At 43.0% G+C, this 21044-nt stretch overlaps 1 protein-coding gene across 1 annotated transcript in view; it reads right to left on the bottom strand.

Moving 5' to 3' along the window:
• Positions 1-21044, bottom strand: part of LOC306923876 (uncharacterized protein) — a gene marked incomplete at its 5' end in the record, with an annotated part of 44802 nt that overhangs the window by 15151 nt on the left and 8607 nt on the right. Inside the window, one exon of the mRNA XM_079502220.1 lies at positions 6966-7125. Coding sequence (XP_079358346.1) covers positions 6966-7125 — 160 coding nt within the window. The remainder of the gene's footprint in view (positions 1-6965; positions 7126-21044) is intronic.

Below are 21044 nucleotides of genomic sequence, written 5' to 3'. Positions count from 1 at the left end.
CTACAAATGCCTTCTAAATCCTGACAGTTTTCTGAAAAACCTATGATTCTGTCAGTGTTGCTCAACTTTTTTCATGTCAAAGACCCCCAGAATTATCTGTATTTGGCCGCCGACCCTCCATCTGAAAATATGTTGTTCCAGGACCCTCCAAGAAGCAAAGATTAGAGTTAAAAAAAAACGCTTCTGATGACTTATAATAAAATGACGGTATAGTCACATTAGCTTTAGCCGATTTTCCTTCAGGTTCATTTTGCCTTTTTGGGGTGAATCTTTTGAGTCCCCAATGCATCCGGAGGCATGCAGTGAAGGGACTACACAGACTGTTAATGCTAGCAGTAAATTAGTTAACTATCGTTGTTTCTGAAGTTAGAGTAGCAGTGTTGATTTTGGCAGCACATTTTGGCAGCACATTTTCATTTTAGTTTTAGTCATAGTCTTTTGAATAGTTTGTCACCTGGAATTCTGGAAGTCGGCCCAGTACAGCACCAACACCAAACTTAGACTGTACCAGAGCTGTGTCCTGTCTACCCTGCTATACGGTTCCGAATGTTGGCGAACGACGGAAAATGATCTACACAAACTGTCAACCTTCCACACCAAAAGCTTAAGGAAAATCCAACGAATATTATGGCCCAAAACCATCTCCAACCAACACCTTTTGATCTGTGTAAACAAGAAAACATGGATACCATCCTTATGAGAAGGCGGTGGAAATGGATTGGGCATGTAATACGTAGAGAACAAGACAACATCACCAAAACTGCACTTCACTGGACACCAGAGGGCAAACGCAAAAGAGGCCGACCCAAGAACACATGGCGTAGGACAGTGGAGGGAGAGTTGAAGACCCTGCATCACACCTGGGGATCTATAAAGACGCTGGCCCAGGACAGACTGAAGTGGAGATCCTTTGTTGCTGCCCTACATGCCAGCCGGCATAAAGGGCAGTAAGTAAGTAAGTAAGTCACCTGGAATGCCTTAGTTTTAGTCGACTAAATATCATGAGATTTTAGTCGACTAAATCTACAGTTGATTTAGTCGACTAAAATGTATTTTGGCAGGCCTTGATGGCTGATCTTACACTTGCTGAAAATATCAGATCTGCGTTGTGAGCTTGTAGATCTGATATTTTCAGCATGCACCCAAGTGTAAAATGACTTGTCTTTTGGATCTCTTTTGGATCTCTTGTCCACTAGTCCCTTCCTAACATTTTAGTCTAGTTTAGTCTATCAAAACCATGATAGTGTCCCTGTAACAGAACACTCTTTAGTCTATCAAAACCATGATAGTGTCCCTGTAACAGAACACTCTTTAGTCTATCAAAACCATGATAGTGTCCCTGTAACAGAACACTCTTTAGTCTATCAAAACCATGATAGTGTCCCTGTAACAGAACACTCTTTAGTCTATCAAAACCATGATAGTGTCCCTGTAACAGAACACTCTTTACTGCATTAGAATTGTGCTGCTGCAGCGCTCTAATAATGTTGACTTATGTCCTGCAGAGCTAAAGCTTTGGCTCAATTCCACCACCTGGCAAATCACATTAAATCATGTCTGACTGCCGTTTGTCCCGACCAAATCCACTGACGTGCGGACACGACCTGCCGTTTGTTGGTCCTGACCAAATCCACTGAGTGACGTGCAGGGGCGACATGACCCACTGACAGCATTGGGGTTTTGGTGGGCAAAAAAGATAATCTCTTTGACTCAAGGGAGTGTTTTTTTTTTTTTTTGGATATGGTTCAATTGCACCACGGAGAGGACATGGACAGAAGAGGACAAGAGTGGAATCAGTGTCCGACCGCGTGTAACCACACCCTGGGGATGGCTACAGCCAGTGGCGTGCACAGACATTTAGAGGGTCAGGTGCTCAAGTGGAAAAAAAAGGGCACCTTGTGCAGCGTGTGGAACCGGCCGGTTGCCCTAATAGTGTGAGATTTTGGGGCCTAAATAATATATTAGAAGCTTTTTATCGAGAATTGATCAATGTCACCATGGTCCACATACTGTACAATATTTTTCAAAAGGGCACATTGCTGTCCAGAGGGAAAAGGGCAGGGGGTGCTCTAGCACCCCCTAGTGTCTATCTGTGCACGCCACTGGCTACAGCAAATAATCAAGCGTCACCCTAAATGACCTCATACTTTATTTGTGATGTGATTATTTTTGTCTTAGGTCTTCCTTAATCCTACTTTGAGGCACATTTGAGTACATTTACATGTTTTGTAGGCCTACTGGTACTGTATATAAATAGTTCATTGTCATGAGTTTTGAAGAAAGTTTAGTATATGAATTGAAAATATCAGTCTCAAAGTTAATGAGTCATTGCATTAAAACATTGCCCTTTTTGTATAACATGGTCTGTTTATTAAACACATGGCATGGCATCAGGGTACCAGGGGATCAGGGATCATTAGGTTTTTTTGGTTTTTTATTTTTTTATTTTAGAGCTACTGTAATGCTCTTATCTAAAGAGACTTATAACGAGGCTCAGCATTCTGCTTCAAGGACACAAGGTGATTGGCCGTCACAGCTAGGGACCACCAACATGTGGTCACATGACATGGGCATACAGATGTGTACTGTATATTAAACGACACAATAATTCACCAATACGGCATTTTACTATACCAGTGGTGGAAAAAGTACTCAATTGTTTTACTTAAGTAAAAGTACCAATAGTGCAATTTAGAACTACTTTTCTAAACGTTACAAGTAAAAGTACGGACTTTAAAATATACTTGGGTAAATGTACAAAGTATCAAGTAGGCATCAAAATGTACTTACTAAAAGTAAAAGTACTCATTGTGCAGAATGTCCCATTTCACAAGTTCAAAATGAGTACAAAATCTATTGAAAATAGCCGATCTACAATAGATCGGCTATTTTCAAATGGCCGAAATGTATAGGGTTGAAGTGGTTAATGTATGTTTTCTAATCAAAATCGCCAAAGTAACTAGTAACTAAAGTTTTCAAATAATTGTAGTGGAGTAAAAGTACAAATTTTGGCTCTGAGATGTAGTGGAGTAGAAGTAAAGGTGGTTGCACACTGGAAGCGTTTTTGGAAAACCGATTGAGAAACGCCGCTAAAAATCCGAAAAACGCACTCTGTGTGCAAGTACTGGAAATTGGATATACTCAAGTAAAGTACAAATACCTCAAAATTGTACTTAAGTACAGTACTTCAATAAAAGTACGTAGTTACTTTCCACCCCTGCCTATCTCCATATTTTAACTTTGATCATACTACAGAGACTCACACAAAAGCATCAAAAGTAGCAGATCCACATGCTCGAAACGCGGTGCGAAGTGACGTGCTTCGAGCATGCAGATCTGCATGCTCAAATCACGTCACTTCGCACCGCGTTTCGAGCACGTGGATCTTCTGCTTTTGCTGAAAAAAAGAAAACACTTTTTTGGAATATTCTGAGGTTTCCACCCACCAGACAATTTTAGAGAATGATAGCAGGGTCTTAGCCTGACATGAATTTTTCATTTAGTTTGAATCGTTTGAATAGGGCGTGGCTAGCGATTCAGGGCTGGAGCCATGCTAGCAGCTTCTGGTTAAATAGATTCAGGGCTGGAGCCATGCAGGCTAGCAGCTTCTGGTTAAATAGATTCAAGGCTGGAGCCATGCAGGCTAGCAGCTTCTGGTTAAATAGTGATTCAGGGCTGGAGCCATGCAGGCTAGCAGCTTCTGGTTAAATAGTGATTCAGGGCTGGAGCCATGCAGGCTAGCAGCTTCTGGTTAAATAGTGATTCAGGGCTGGAGCCATACAGGCTAACAGCTTCTGGTTAAATAGTGATTCAGGGCTGGAGCCATGCAGGCTAGCAGCTTCTGGTTAAATAGTGATTCAGGGCTGGAGCCATGCAGGCTAGCAGGTTCTGGTTAAATAGTGATTCAGGGCTGGAGCCATGCAGGCTAGCAGCTTCTGGTTAAATAGTGATTCAGGGCTGGAGCCATGCAGGCTAGCAGCTTCTGGTTAAATAGATTCAGGGCTGGAGCCATGCAGGCTAGCAGGTTCTGGTTAAATAGATTCAGGTCTGGAGCCATGCAGGCTAGCAGGTTCTGGTTAAATAGATTCAGGGCTGGAGCCATGTAGGCTAGCAGCTTCTGGTTAAATAGATTCAGGGCTGGAGCCATGCAGGCTAGCAGCTTCTGGTTAAATAGATTCAGGTCTGGAGCCATGCAGGCTAGCAGCTTCTGGTTAAATAGTGATTCAGGGCTGGAGCCATGCAGGCTAGCAGCTTCTGGTTAAATAGATTCAGGTCTGGAGCCATGCAGGCTAGCAGGTTCTGGTTAAATAGTGATTCAGGGCTGGAGCCATGCAGGCTAGCAGCTTCTGGTTAAATAGTGATTCAGGGCTGGAGCCATGCAGGCTAGCAGCTTCTGGTTAAATAGTGATTCAGGGCTGGAGCCATGCAGGCTAGCAGCTTCTGGTTAAATAGTGATTCAGGGCTGGAGCCATGCAGGCTGGCATCTTCTGGTTAAATAGATTCAGGTCTGGAGCCATGCAGGCTAGCAGCTTCTGGTTAAATAGATTCAGGTCTGGAGCCATGCAGGCTAGCAGCTTCTGGTTAAATAGTGATTCAGGGCTGGAGCCATGCAGGCTAGCAGCTTCTGGTTAAATAGATTCAGGGCTGGAGCCATGCAGGCTAGCAGCTTCTGGTTAAATAGTGATTCAGGGCTGGAGCCATGCAGGCTAGCAGCTTCTGGTTAAATAGTGATTCAGGGCTGGAGCCATGCAGGCTAGCAGCTTCTGGTTAAATAGATTCAGGGCTGGAGCCATGCAGGCTAGCAGCTTCTGGTTAAATAGTGATTCAGGGCTGGAGCCATGCAGGCTAGCAGCTTCTGGTTAAATAGTGAAATGACAAAATAGCCCTGAGCTGAATGAACCACTTTCAACCAGTGTTGTTTTCGTCTAACTAAACTAAATTAAATGGAAACTAATTGAAAACTAAGCTACAGTATGGTGACTAAAACTAATACTATTGACACTTTCTGCAACAAATAAAAACTAGACTAAAATGTTAAGTAAGGACTAATCGACAAGAGATCCAGTATTAGTCATTTTACACTTGGTTGCATGCTGAAAATAGCAGATCTACAAGCTCACGTTGTGAGCTTGTAGATCGGCTATTTTCAGCAAGTGTAAAATCTGTCATTACAACGGCATCAAGGCTCGCCAAAATACATTTTAGTCGACTAAATCAACTGTAGATTTAGTCGACTAAAATCGCATGACACTTAGTCGACTAAAACTAGACTAACGCTAAGACATTCCAGATGACTAAAATATGACTAAAACTAAATGAAGTTTCAGTCCAAAGACTATGACTAAACTAAAATAGAAATTTGCTGCCATAAACAACACTGCTTTCAACCTGGCTTCCCTGTTTTGGGCATGTCATTCCTGTCCAAAACAGTTGAAAATATAGTCAAACATTTTAAATAGCCATGCATATCTATAAGTTCACAAAGTGTTGCATCACGATGCGTTGTGAGCTTGTAGATCGGCTATATTCATCGAATGATGCAGTATAATTACAGACATTAACCCAGTGACACAAGCACATATAAGCATCTCAAGGCCATCCTGTTGTAGGATAACATCTCGTCCATCTCATACAGTATAGGGTCACAGTGCTAAAACAATGGCATATGTCCTTTATTTCTTTAAGCTTTTCAGAAGACAATATATAACACATATGACTATTTACGTACAAGTACAAAACACTGTCTGTCAGTTATGTAACATAAGAGGATTAAATGACAATTTGTGTTTTGACATATAGGCAATTAAACCTGACTTAGGCCAACTTATTTCTGGAGCAAGTGCATGACTTACTCCAGTCTTGGACCATTTCCCCCCCCAAGCCAAAACAAATGGCCCAGCTTGTCACATTGTCTTTGTGACTTATAGGCCATTGTGGCATATAGGTTACACTCTTGACATAGCCATTATACTACTGGGGTGGGAACAGCATCTTTTCAATAAGGAGATTATAGGCGATTTTACCAGAGGTGGCCAGAGTCATGAATAACTGATTTAGGCAAAAGAAAAATGACTTGGCATTAGGCCATTATTTTAGGAAGGTGACTATAGGCTAAACTATTAGTACCAGTTCATGACATCTTTCAGAGTAACAGACCTGTAAGGGTCCTTTTGGAACCCCCTCAAGGAACCCTGATGATCCCTGGACCCCACTATGAGGGCCACTGATACAAATAAAAATAAAACATCAATAGGCAATAGAAAGTGCCTGATCTGTCCACTCAACAAGTCAAGACCTCCGACAGTCATTGATAAGCCTAAATTATGACGGTGTCACACTAAGTGATTTTTAAGCTAACTAGTCGCATTCAATTTGTCGCTGACAGATTATGATGTCTTGAGATATAATTTATAATGTAATGTATAAGTGTATGTTGATGTATAACAAGAAAAATAAATACATACAATACGTGTTGTTGCTGATGGATTTATGTGAAATACCATAATTTACTATATGCAACAATGTCTTCAATCCATAAAGCCTGTTCTTTGCAGAGGATTTAAACACCACCACGATGAGAGTGGCAAACATTAACATTAACTGAGTTATTGATTATCTCATCATTAAATAACAACATATTTTCAGATGGGGGTCGGCGGCCAATGTCATATATATTTGGGGTCCTTGACATGAATATGTTTGAGAACCACTGACATATAGAAACATGGGTTTTTCAGAAAACTGTCAGGATTTAGAAGGCATTTTTTAAATGTTGACGTCAGGCCTAAATAAGAGATCCCTCCACAAACGGCTCCATGTGTCCACCGACATGTTGGCCCTAAAGCATCCGTCTAATCAGCGGAAAGAAAAAACTAATAATTCAAAATCCCAGAAACAAACTAGATCGTATCTGCGATCCCTGGCGTTTAGTAGTCGGGAACAGAGTATATAATATATAAACTCACGTCTCTGGTGGAATCTTCATCTGAGCATTGGCCGTGATCCATAATGTACAGCAGAGTCCCAGAATCCACAGGCCTTGCATTCCTGATCCTGGGTTCCTGCCTTCCATCCTGACACTTACTCCAACAGGGGACATCACCAGATGCCGGTTCCAGGTCCACTCTGGTGATAAAAAAAACAGTAGAACTCGGTAGAACTGCAGGCTTGGCGTTAAAGGAGGAGTTCAAGAATATCCCAAGTGTTTGAGGGTAACAGTTTTTTCATGTTGGCTGAAAAACGGTGAGAGTTTTTACACCGGTTGTCATTTTGGACGAGTGACCCTGAACACTCTCAGTTGCATCTGTAAAACCCCATCATGCTTTCACCATTCCCCTTTACTTCGTTCTTTACTTTCATCTACTCAAATTAAGAAGTAGCTTCATCTTGACTGTTGAAAACACTCCTAACATTGTATAGATTTCCAGAAAGAACCGAACGCTCTGAAATCTAAAAGGTACATTTCAGGCTTCAGCAAAAAAAAAGAAAAAAATATAATAATCCAGGAACGAGATGAGCAGAAGTGGATAGCCAGGTGAGTTGTCTTCCTCGGCAGCAACCGGCAACGCAGAGTCCTCCTGGTCGCCCAACTATAAGCCCAGAACCGGTGACCAGGTCACATTCCTCACAGACACAAAGACACATGCACTGTCATGACTAATAGGATAGTCCACATATCCTGGGGAGGGGGGGAAAAACCCAAAAGGTGGATGACAGAGGCTATGCCATTGATTTGCGGAGCCGCAACCGCTCGCCTCTACTGTCGCCCAATTTACAAACGTAATCTACTTGGATTAAAGTCCCCTCCCACCCCGGAGTGGAGGAGAGTAGACGAGAGGGGTTGGGGAGAGGTGATGGGTACGGGAGGGAGGGAGGGAATGAATGCAGGGCAGGAGAGCAGAGAGAGAGACAGAAGGGGAGGGATTGAGGCTTCGGATTGGACGAGGGGGTCTGCCTGTTTTACCTAAGAGGATTATAGTGATTTCTGAAGACAGGCTCATGTCCATCCAATCAGCGCTAGTCACATAAAAGGCCACACAGGGTATAGGAGAGACATCTAGTGGACCTGGTGGTGCTCCCAGTACTATACCACAGACCCCAAACAAAAGCACGCCGTTGAACTTGAGCAGCAAGGCATTGGGGCGAATGTGTGTTTAATGTACATAAACTGATACACATTCACGCCGATGTGTGCACACACGCACGCACGCACACACACAAGTCGGTTCATACAGTACACACAAGGCTATACTGTACAGGCACCCATTTCCATTTGACTAATTGACTGAATACTTTATTAACATTTTTACATTTATACAGAGGTGCAGTTTACAATGATTGTTATAACAAAGACATCACATGACATCACATGACATCCATGTGAACTTGTGAAGTGAGCGGTGCCTTTTATTTTTACGTATAGACCCACATGATCTCACATGACGGTAACCACATGTAACCGTGCTGCTATACCGACCAAATAGACATACATGATACAGACACACAAAGTCACGTGTTGGAGTGGTTAGTGCCGCTCAAAAAAAGCCCTAGGGGCTTGTTTCCAATTGTGGTCCTGTGGTCCAAAAGTGCATTCATTTACTATACTGAATATAATTATTTCCGGGACAGTGCATTTTAATCAACATTGCAATCAATATACATCAGAGCCAGTCCATGTAGACACTTGGTATAGACATGCATTATGTTGGTACCGTACATGCACTGCATTTATACTGTAGCTTAATGCTAATATTTGTGCCGGTGTTGGTGTCTATAACACCGGCTTCAGAGTAATTTAGAGCCACAACTAAATCTAATCGTTAACCACCTAATTATAAGACTATAAGCTGCCATCACTCGATCATCTGCCATCCGGCTGCTCATTCCACCTCCATTGCAGTCAGAAAAAGAAGAGGGATTTGATTTGATGCCAATCTATTTTGATTTAAGCGATCCTGCAAATGGAGCCTTTGGCTCAAATACAACATCAACACACATACAAATGGAACCAAATGGACCCGTTAAGGTTCATTTGGTTCCATTTGTACACTCTCAGGCCTAGTTCACACCTACACAACAAATGTTCGGTCCGTGTGTGATGTCTGATTGCTGTTTGATTGCTGCTCCAATTCATTTTCAATGGGAGTCACATGGTTTGACCAAACATTTTTGTTTGATGAGGGGGGAGCAATCAGCAATCAGCGATCAAACACAAATGTTTGATCAAACCATGTGACTCCCATTGGAAAAGCATTGTGGTGGCCCAAAAAAACAAAAAAACGACCAAACATTGCTTGATTGGTGTTTGGTACGTGTGAATGCGGCCTCAGGCCTAGTTCACACCTACACAACAAATGTTTGGTCCGTGTGTGATGCCTGATTGCTTTTTGATTGCTGCTCCAATTCATTTTCAATGGGAGTCACATGGTTTGACCAAACATTTTTGTTTGATGAGGGGGGAGCAATCATTAATCAGCGATCAAACACAAATGTTTGATCAAACCATGTGACTCCCATTGGAAAAGCATTGTGGTGTTTGGTACGTGTGAATGAGGCCTTAGGCCTCATTCACACGTACCAAACACCAATCAAGCAATGTTTGGTCGTTTTTTTGTTTTTTTGGGCCACCACAATGCTTTTCCAATGGGAGTCACATGGTTTGATCAAACATTCATGTTTGATCGCTGATTAATGATTGCTCCCCCCTCATCAAACAAAAATGTTTGGTCAAACCATGTGACTCCCATTGAAAATGAATTGGAGCAGCACTCAAAAAGCAATCAGGCATCACACACGGACCGAACATTTGTTGTGTAGGTGTGAACTAGGCCTCAGAGTTACAGACCCATAAGGGTCCATTTGGTTCCAAACTATCATTTAGCTGGGGACCCCCTGGAACTCCCTCAAGGACCCCTGGGGGTCCCCGGACCCCACTTTGGGAACTACTGCCTTAGAAAGGCAGGGGTTCTCAACGTTTTTGGCTGGGGACCCCCGAAAATGCTTTGGCCATGTCTCGCGACCCCCGCCCCGCCCCCCTCCCCATCACCATTACAAATTTACCGCTACAATAACCTTAATAATAGAGAAAATACATCATAAATAAATACTGAAACCAGATATAATCATTAAGGAAAGTGTATGCATGCACTGTACTATGTAAATTTCCATTTTCCAGCTATTCTTTTTTAAATAATTTGGGGACGCCCCCCAAAATAATTTCGAGACAACATGGTTGAGATCCCCTGCTCTAAAAGGGGTGAACCCAACACAAGTAGTAGATGGATCAATGAGTCAAGAGCGCCCTCTGTTGTTGTGAGTGGAAGATTGCAACTGCTGTCTGACACCACCAACAAAATGAAGCACAAGACTGCTATGTTCCACACTTAAAGGTGGATCATCAAACACACAAAGAACTATAGGGGCCGTAAAAAAATAAACAGAATAACTGATAACCAAAGTAACATTCGGTAAAGATAAATACTGCATATATATATATAGCACTTTTCTCGAGCGCATACATCCACCAATTCACACACACACACACACACACACACACATCCATCCATTCTACACCACCGATAGGAACCCATGAAAGACACCAACCTGCTCACAGGGAGCATTTAGGGGTCCAGTTGTCTTGCCAGGACCAACCGGGGATCGAACCTGGAACCTTCGGATTCCAAGACGACCACCCCATACCCTGCCACTGTCGCCGCCATAGCAACTAAAAAAAGAAACGGAATTAAAGCCATTTTAGCTAAATCAGTTCAAGTTAATTCAAACTAAACTAAACTGTATTGGTTTTATTTTTATTTTATTTTGGGCGGAAACCCCTTTTGGTGTTTTAAGCTATGTTTTAGCTATTGAAAAATAGCAGATCTACAAGCTCATAGCACAGCACTACAAGCATGTACTGTAGGTCTACCATTTTTGAAATATCGTGAAAATGTGGCACAAATCTTTGAATATATATTCTTTCAGAGCGAACGTTTTTAACTAAAATCTTTGCTTCTCGTGGGGGGTCCCTGGAACAACATATTTTCAGATGGGGGGTCGGCGGCCAATTACATATATTGTTGGGGATTCTTGACATGAAAATGTTTGGGAACGACTGACATAGAAACATGAGGTTTTTAGAAGACATCATTGTAGAATTGACCTCAGGTCTAAATGGGTTCAACCAGAATCAAACTAGTTACTGTAGTATAGTACATTTCCATCTGTAGTCCACAAGATGCTTGGGGGGAATCTGATGTGGTAACTACTAACCAGTGCTGTTGTAACTCCTACGGCCTCCTGCAGTGTCAGGTTTGGTAGTTTGTCAAGTATGCAGCAACCAGATCCATGCTGCTCTCTGACCACCGTGCGCTACTATATGACAGAGTAAATCACACACCGTTATGGAGCTTTGCGTACACAGAAACACACACTTGGGAAGTCGGGTAGCAGTTGGTATATGAGTCGCAAACACCTTAGTAGTACGTCTGACATCGAGTGTTTCTTCAGGGCATCAGAAACCAGAGAGCTGTTCCACTGCAACAAGTTGAAACATGACAATCACAGCTTTGAAGGTTTGTAGGAAACGCAGTAGAATACACATAATTGTTGTTGTGTGTCCTATGCAGTGTTGTTTTCGTCGACTAAAATGGAAACTATGATGACTAAAACTAAGACTAAATATACTGACATTTTTTCGTCAACAAATAAAAACTAGACTCAAATTCTAGGAAGGGGGCTAGTGGACAAGATATCCAGTATAAGTCATTTTACGCTTAGTTGCATGCTGAAAATAGCAGATCTACAAGCTCACAACATGTCGCAACTTGTGAGCTTTTAGATCGGCTATTTTCAGCAAGTGTCATTACGACGGCACCAAGGCCCTCCAAAATGTATTTTAGTCGACTAAATCAACTGTAGATTTAGTTGACTAAAATCTTATGATATTTAGTCGACTAAAACTAGACACTAAGACATTCCAGGTGACTAAAATGTGACTAAAACAAAATGAAAACTATTCAAGAGACTATTTGCCTATTTGACTATTTGCTGTCAAAAACAACACTGGTGTCCTACTGTCCTTAGTGTCCTATAGAGGGTTGCAGTCCCGCCCCCTACCAGGGCCCAGGAAATGATTCCCCGTTCATTTTCCTCAGACATTTCAAAAAGTATTTATTTAAAGACCTTTTAAGCCTCGTACAAAGCCAACTCGAGTTGTGACAAATCATGACAACAAACACCATTTTTCGGGCCGAACAAACAATTAGAAAGAAGAAGAAAACGGCAGGTTGCAACACTTTTTTTGTTGTTTTTCTTATTTGTTTGGTCCAAAATAAAAAAGTTTGTTGTCATGATTTGTCACAACTCGAGTTGGGTTTGTACGACGCTTATAAGGTCTTTAAATAAATACGTTTTGAAATGTCTATGGGGAAAATGCATTGGGAATTATTTCCTGGGCCTGGCGTCGTCATGAAAGGGGGTGGGACTGCGACGCTCTATAGTCACTAGGACTAGGACCTAGTGCATTGGTTCTCAAAGTGGGGACCGTTCACCGGGGCCCCCAGGGGCCTTTTCAGATGGAGCTTCGTGGCCAAATCACATGTCAATTTGGGGGTCCTTGACATGAAAACGTTTGAGAACCACTGTCCTAGTGCGTATATGTACATTATATAGGTGTATTTTGTATGCATTGTATAATAATTATATCCCCACAATTGTGGTGTGTCTTTGTGTCTGTCAGTCTGTCTGCAGCTATAAACTCAAACTTCAGCAATCAGCGTCACATTTCTTGTGCAATCCAGATTTTTTTGAGGGGCGCTAGCCCCTCCTATATCCAGCTTTTGGTGTCTGTCCACCTACTTTGTCCTACACAAACATTACATTCCCATTGACAATGAATGGAACGGAGAAATTACGTCAGAATTCCACTAAATATGACGTAAATTAAACATCAAAACATTAAATGCCATTGACATCGAAGGGAAAATGTACGTCATATGTAAACGAGCAAATCAGCTAACCAATCACATGTTGGTGGGAGCGCTTGGCCAATAAGGGACCACCTTATGTACCTTATGTAGCAATATCAAATGTCCGCTAACATAAATTGATTGACCCTCATTTCACAGTCACACGGGTGTGATTTTTATCATTAGATTCATGCTATTTGATATGCAGTATTGTAGACCCTAGTGCACCTAGTACTACGCATAAAATGCACAGTATGCTGAGTAGGTCAGATATTTTTGGGGGCTTTTTTCTGCCTTTATTGATAGATACAGTATAGGAGGCCATCGATATTGTCCTTTTCTTTTTGCTGAGGTTTGCGTGATCTGCGCAAAAGGACAGTTAACCCATTTTGGGCGGGAACCCCTTTTGGTGTTTTAAACATGTTATAATTTAGCTATTGAAAAATAGCAGATCTACAAGCTCATAGCGCGCCACCGAGTGGCGCGCTACGAGCTTGTAGGTCTGCTATTTTTGAAAAATCGTGAAAATATTTATTTCAGAAAACTGGAGGATTTAGAAGGATTTTTTAAATTTTTGAGGTCGGGCCTAAATGGGTCAAATGATAAGGGACAATATCGGTGGCACCCAACTGTACAGTAGTACAGGAAATGGGGAGAGTGAGATGGGGAATGACACGCAGCAAAGCGTGTCGGGATCGGGAGTTGAACCTGAACGCTGTCTAGGCGGCATTACAGCTCTGTGATTTTATTAATGTTTTAATTTCAAGGACCCTCACAGTTTTGTATGCATACTGAATTAGGCCACGGACAGACCGCCATAATTCAGAGAGACCCCACTTTGAGAACCACTACCGTAGATGCTGGGCTTTTTACTGAAGTAAAAGTACCAATCTACTAGGATCATGTAGAAATGTTAATTTAAAGTACAAAAGTATTGGCATAATACTAAATAATTGGCATAATACCAAAAATATTGGCATAATACCACAAATATAAGTATTCATTTACAGAATGTCCCATTTCACAAGTGTTCAAGTAACTAGCAACTGTAGTGGTGTAGAAGTAAAAAATGGAAATACTCCGGTAAAGTAAAAAACACCTCAAAATTGTACTTAGGTAGAGTACTTGTGTAAATGTTGTGTTACTAATATATCCACCACTGTCGGTATGTACACACAGTGTTAACTTATCTTAAGCCCTATTAAGCCCTACAGCGACGCATGGTGACAACAAGCTACACGATGAGGACGCGCTGTGAGCTTGTAGATGAGCTAGTTTAAAAATACATTTTATGGCTACACTCTCACAGCTACAAACAGATAACATGTTTTATAAATTTTTTTTACTGTATAGTATCATCTATGCCCCAAAACGGTTTCAATTCAAAAACAGCAAAAGTAGCAGATCTACAAACTGAAAATGTGCCGATTCGCATTCAGCTTGCAGAGCTGCTGCTTTTGATACTTTTGTGTGACGCCGTAGTGTGATCAATTAGAATATATTCATGCAAAAACAGTGGAACATGGAGGTTTATAAATATTGTGAATTTGGAGATCGGCTATTTTCACAATATTTGCCACTTTCTTACGTACTATTTGACAATTTGGCCAATGTGGTATTAGAAAGGTTTAAAAGTCATGAAATTGTAACTTTGGAAATGTGCAGACACCCTGTATACACTTATAGGCTACTGCATGTTGGTTTGTTTACTGTTGAGTGAGGAAACGGTGTTGAACATTGAGCTAATCATCTGGGGAAATAGTTCAGGAACCACTGCTCTTAATGGCAGTCCTGTAGTATGTTGTACATTACCGGGTCACGTACGGCATGTGACATGTGTTGCGTGACACTTGTGACTTTAAGCCGTCCGGTCATCGTGCTTCCCCTGATGAGACCCTCTGACTGACAGTATACAGCACACAAAAACACCCACCTCGGGGTCGAAGGTCACACGGTGTCCATAGCAACATGCCAATTACATAACACCTCTGACACAATGCCAACGCCTCTCCCTTTCGGTAAATAACTATCACTTTCAGAGAGTCGCCACACTTACGCAAGCGTGGTCATCCAAAACCCTGATGGCTTTAGCAGGCCCCTTGCGCAAAGTTCTACGACACAGAATTCCTGTGTGTCCAATTCCACAGCTATAGAAGATAAAGAAGAGGCCGCACTGTACACTGTACTGTAGTCACTGCTAGAGCCGTAAAAATCTTCTCTAATGGGAGTCCCTGGCATATATTTTCAAATGGGGGTCCGTGGGCGAATTAGTGTCAATGTGGGGGTCCTTGACATGAAAAGGTTTTGGAACCACTGGACTACATATCAAACTCATTTGATTAGTAGTTTTGACACCACTACATTTACAGGAGGGGAGCTCAAGGGAGTAGGTACCTAAAAGCACAAAAATACATGATTTAAATAACCGTAAGCACTATTTAAAAAATAGTGAAAATAGTTACAAGCTCACAGCGCGTCGCGATGTGTTGTGAGCTTGTAGATCTGCTATTGACACTATTTGTGAAGATCTTTAAAAAAGAAAATGTTCGCACCACTTCAAACAAACAATCCATCCTATTAACAGACTTATTTAGAAGTCCTCACGAGATTCTTATTAACCTTATTATTTGCAGTTGTAATGTACTTTCAAATGTTAAAGTATTTTCTTAAAAAAAAAAGTACTCCAGGACTTTCGCTCAAGTACAAATGGGACTGAGCAGCAACTTTCACTTTGTAGTGGAGTAATATTTGACCAGGAGTGTATAGCTATAGTGCTACACTTTGACTCAACTACTGTAGTTGTCCATGCACCACTGGTGGCGGTATGTGAATGTGTGGCTCACGTTGGAAAGAACATTATTATAATATTCACGCCCCACCCCCCCCAATCTCTTGGTTCCAAAGTATCAGCGAATATACTCGTCCTCTCTGTCTACGTGTCGAACACAACAAACAGCTGCTGCACCGATCAGCGTCCACAGTACATCACTCTGCATGCAGTGGTATACGAGGCACTCCTGCCGCCGCTGCAGCCCCAACTGCTGGTGTTAACACGCCATGCGCCCAGCGGGGCCAATGGTGGGGATGCTTCATCCCTCTGATATGGAGGGGATTAAGTCCTGCCCGGAGAGGAGAACAATGGTCGTATTGACGAGGAGGCAGGGCCCCCGTGTGGCCCAAGAGCCCTCAGAGACCCCGCTGCAATGATGGCCAAACAGTCAAGGGGTTATAGCATGGAGGGCTTTTGGGGAGGAGGGAGGCTAATAGGGGTAGGGGGCGTGCTGGCAGGCGGCAGAGGTTCTAGTACAGGCCCTGAGCCCCACTCTCTCTCTCTCTCTCTCTCGCTCTCTCTGCAGCTGTCGCTTGGCACACTCCAGCCTCGGGGAGAACCGACAGTTCATGTCAATGTCGAGTGGCCCGCTGTGGATGCGGGAGTGAGGGGACTCTTTCATCGTGGGGCATGTGGAGATGGTGGTGGTGGGGGTGGTGTGGGGGGAGGGCTGGATGGCGTATAGGTGGTGTAGGGGAGTGGGTTGTGGCATATTGTATTATACAGTATGCCAACTATGTCCAAAATATAAACCTTTCAGGAAATGATTGTAGAACAACACAATGCGGCCTCATCAAAGTTGGTATGGTATCTTTATACATTGTCAAGATACTTGAATATGTGCTTCACTTTACAAAAATACAGCTCAAGTGGAGTTAGGAGGTTTTTGACCATTAGTGTGGAGAGTGGAGACAGTTGTAATGTTCATCAGACGATTGATTAAATAAAGGTAAAAAAAAAAATTATAATAATAATAATAATAGAAGGACGAAGTCAGACGTAAAGAGAAAAAAAAAGAAATTAGTTGGGAGCGCCCGACAGCGTAATGTAATGTATGGTAACAAGTAACATAACATAACATAACCTAACCTCAGTTCTGACAACATAACTTCAACATAATAGCCCCACGTGGGAATAAAACCGGTGGTATACACACACACGCACACACGCACACGCACACACACACACGCACACACACACACACATTCATTTTGGGTTATTCAGCCACTAGATGTCACACTTACAACTTACTCTGTTGATTGATTGATTGATTGAAGAATTTATTAACAGTTTGCAGAATTACAGTACATTTCAAGCACAAACTCAATACAAAGGCTGTTAACTGTGAGTGGACGACCCAATTAAGCATTACACTTGTTTCCAACAGGGTCCACCATGTTCAAATCATCAAAACATTTAGAGACGTACAAATAGACACTTCTATAGACAGAACAGGAATTCATCAAAAAGGAGGTAAAAAGGGAAAAGAAATATATACAGTGAGGGGAAAGAAGGGGGGGGCGGGGGGGGATTCAGATTTTACGGGGGCCAGTTTCGAATTGCAGCCATCCGTAGGTGCCCTTTGAGAGCGGTTTTGAAGGAGTCAAGGGATTCGCATGTCTTAATGACAGTTGGTAGGGCGTTCCACATTTTGGTGGCATAGGAGCGAAAAGAATTTAGTCCCTTGTTTGTGCCGAATCTGGGTTGTACATGGTTCGTTGCACTCCCTCTGGTGTTGTGGGTGTGGACTTCGTTAACATTAAGGAAGTATCTAGACAGGTACATGGGTATCTTGGTGGTGTATCGAATCTTGTGGACCAGACCCATTGCAAGATGCTGTACTCTGTCGTCGACCCTAAGCCATTCCAGCCTGTCGAAGTGGGCAGGGGTGAGGTGGGTTCGGGGGGCTAGATCAAGTAGGAGCCTGACCAGTTTGTTTTGGGAAGTCTGGAGCCTGGTTTTAAGGGCCTTTGAGGTGCTGTGGTACCAGGAGGTGCATGCATAGTCAAAGAAACCCTGTACAAGGGCTCCTGTTAAGGTCTTCAAGGTGTTTTTGTTGACCAGTGAGGAGATCCTGTAGAGGAATCTTGTTCTATGGTTGACTTTTTTGATTACGTTGGTGGCCATTTTATCACCGGAAAGATTAGCCTCCAGGATGGAACCTAGGTAGGTAATTTCATCTTTACGTGTGATAACATTGTCACCCACTCTAACCAAGAAGCCATTTGCCTTGCTGAGATTACTAATAGAGCCAAAGAGAATGGATTCAGTTTTTCCCAGGTGTAAAGATAGTTTGTTATCAGCGAGCCAGGTGCAGATTCTACCGAGTTCAGAGCTGAGGGCATTTTCAACCTGCAGTTTGTCCCTGTCCGAGACCAGCAGTGCTGAGTCATCTGCGAACAGGAACAAGTTGCAGTCACAGGCTGAAGTCATGTCGTTTACATATATTAGGAACAGTAGAGGCCCTAGTATGCTTCCTTGTGGAACGCCACAGCTCACTGGGAGGGGGGGGGGACAGTGTTCCGTTCACTTCCACCATCTGTTCTCTCCCCTCCAGGTAGGATTGCATCCAGCTCACTGATGTGCTATCGAAACCAATTGCTTTTAGCTTGTTAACCAGTATGGAGTGGTTCACGGTGTCAAAAGCCTTTTGGAGGTCCAGCATGACCATGCCGCAGTATTTGCCAGCGTCCACCTCTTGTTTGATGTGGTCGCTCAAATAGAGAAGGCATGTGTCAGTGGAGTGGGATGTTCTGAAGCCAGATTGGAACTCGTACAATAATTTATTAGTGGCAAGATACTTTTCAACCTGTTCATAGACTATTTTTTCCATCACTTTCGAGATGGAACTAAGAATAGAAATAGGGCGGTAGTTGCCGGGGTCTAATTTACTCCCTTTCTTGTGCAAGGGGGTTACTTTGGCCAGTTTGAAATCTTGGGGGACCTGTCCCTGTTTGATGGAGAGGTTTACTATGTGGGTGATGATTGGAGCTATAGAGATGGCTGAGTCTCTGAGAAATTTGGAGGGAATGTTGTCATGGCCTGTGGCCTTGTGGGGTTGGAGGGCACTCAGTTTCTTAATTACCTCATCAGTTGTTACCATAACTAGTTTAAAATCGTCTTTACAAACACCTAGGTTTTTGTAGAAGGTTGTAATGTGCTCTACACCAAAGAGCCCAGAGTGGGAGGGCAGTTTGTTAACCAGAGTTGTTGCTATGTTTGTAAAGAAGATATTCAAGTAGTTGGCCACATCAAGGTTGTCAGTGATGAGAGTGTTGTCAGATTTGATGTTTATGTTCGAAAATCTGGTTGCATAAGGTTCCTTATTTCCCTGAGTCACACATATAACACACAAAACCCATTTAAAAAAGTGTCGCCCACACAGCGGTGGTGGCTCAGGGGTAGAGTGGCCGGATGGCAACCGCAAGGTTCCCAGTTCGAACCCGGGCTCCCCTAGAGTTAGTGTAGAAGTGTCCTTGAGCAAGACTCTGAACCCCTAATTGCTCCCCAATGTGCAGGTTGGTGCCTTGCATGGTTTCCTCCTCCATCGGTGTATGAATGTGTGTGTGAATGGGTGAATGTAATAATCTATGTAAAGCGCCTTGGATAAAGGCGCTATATAAATGCACCATTTACACACAATACTTTGTTCCACACGCCTGTTTAAAAGCTCTGTCTATGTAAAATTCTATTCTTATTATTAGTGATGCACAATTAATCGGTAGCAGAATCGGAAATTGGAATCGGCCATATCGGTATCGGAACGGTCTCAAAATAATATAGATTATTTAATCGGTTTTCACCAGCAAAATAAAAAATAAAATCTACACTTAATTTGTGTACTCATGTCATTCAGTAGTCATTCAGTTGTGAAAACAGACACCTGGAAAAGAGTATATGCTATTTATTGATTGATTGAATACTTTATTAATAGTCTTTGGGCTTTGGGCCAAGCCCCTAGGGCCTAGGCTTGTTTCCATTGTGGTCCTCTGTATAATATCGGAATCGGTCAGAATCGGTATCGGCAGTAATGACGCTGCAAATAATCGGATATCGGTCATGATTTCCTAATCGTGCACCCCTACTTATTATTCGTTCACGCAAAAAACGAATGATGAATAATAATTGATATGTTCATTTAATTTAGATGTTATAGATGTGGCCGTGAAGGACCTCTACACTGGGGTTCTGTCAGGAGGAGAGTGTTTGTTTCACGGCAGATCCCATATGCAGTTTCACAGTTCACAGTTTACGCTGATGTCACTGGAAGAGCGGATGGTATCCTCATTAAGACCCCTCATGTTGCTGGCATTATGTAGGTGCATGTTACATACGCACACACACACACACACACATAAAAACATAGACACGCACGTGCACTCGCACACACGCACACGCACACACACACACACACACACACACACACACACACACACACACACACACACACACACACACACACACAACTTGCAAAACATATCACACTGACACTAGTGGAAAGCTTCCCTATAAGCATCACCTGGATGCTGAGTCTGCATCACATTTAAACAGGCGGTTACTGGTTTGAAATAGATTCAAGTTACATGTGGTGTGTGTGTGTGTGTGTGTGGGGGGGGGGGGGGTCTTCTTCCCAGGACTGCGGATGCTGAGACAGGGTAATTACAGACGCTAAAAATAAGCCAGCATTTGTTTAAGTTAATGGGCCTAGCTATGCTATACCCACATTTAGTTGGCAAAAAAAAGCAACTTGGGTTTCTCTGCTGACAGAGCTGAATGCCTGGCATTGCAGAGCAGGAGATAGAGGGCCCTTCAGAGGAGCCATGGGAAGGGAAGGGCCCCAATGGTTTAGGTGACAGGTCCTCACCCTTTTGGCTCAGTAACAGGAAGAGGGAAGCAGAGGCATTCTGACTGCACTGCAAGAAACCATGTTCCACGGCGGCCACGGACTCCTAACCTCACGTCACCATGCCTTTCCACCAGGGAAGAAAATCTGGTTGTCTCCACCGGGGAGGAAAGCCTGGTTGTCTCCACCGGGGAAGAAAATCTGGTTGTCTCCACCGGGGAAGAAAGCCTGGTTGTCTCCACCAGGGAGGAAAGCCTGGTTGTCTCCACCAGGGAGGAAAGCCTGGTTGTCTCCACCAGGGAGGAAAGCCTGGTTGTCTCCACCAGGGGAGGAAAGCCTGGTTGTCTCCACCAGGGAGGAAAGCCTGCTTGTCTCCACCAGGGAGGAAAGCCTGCTTGTCTCCACC

The sequence above is a fragment of the Electrona antarctica genome (genome assembly GCF_951216825.1).
Source record: "Electrona antarctica genome assembly, chromosome: 5".
Taxonomy (NCBI): Eukaryota; Metazoa; Chordata; class Actinopteri; order Myctophiformes; family Myctophidae; genus Electrona; species Electrona antarctica.
This window is presented reverse-complemented; position numbering and strand designations above follow the sequence as displayed.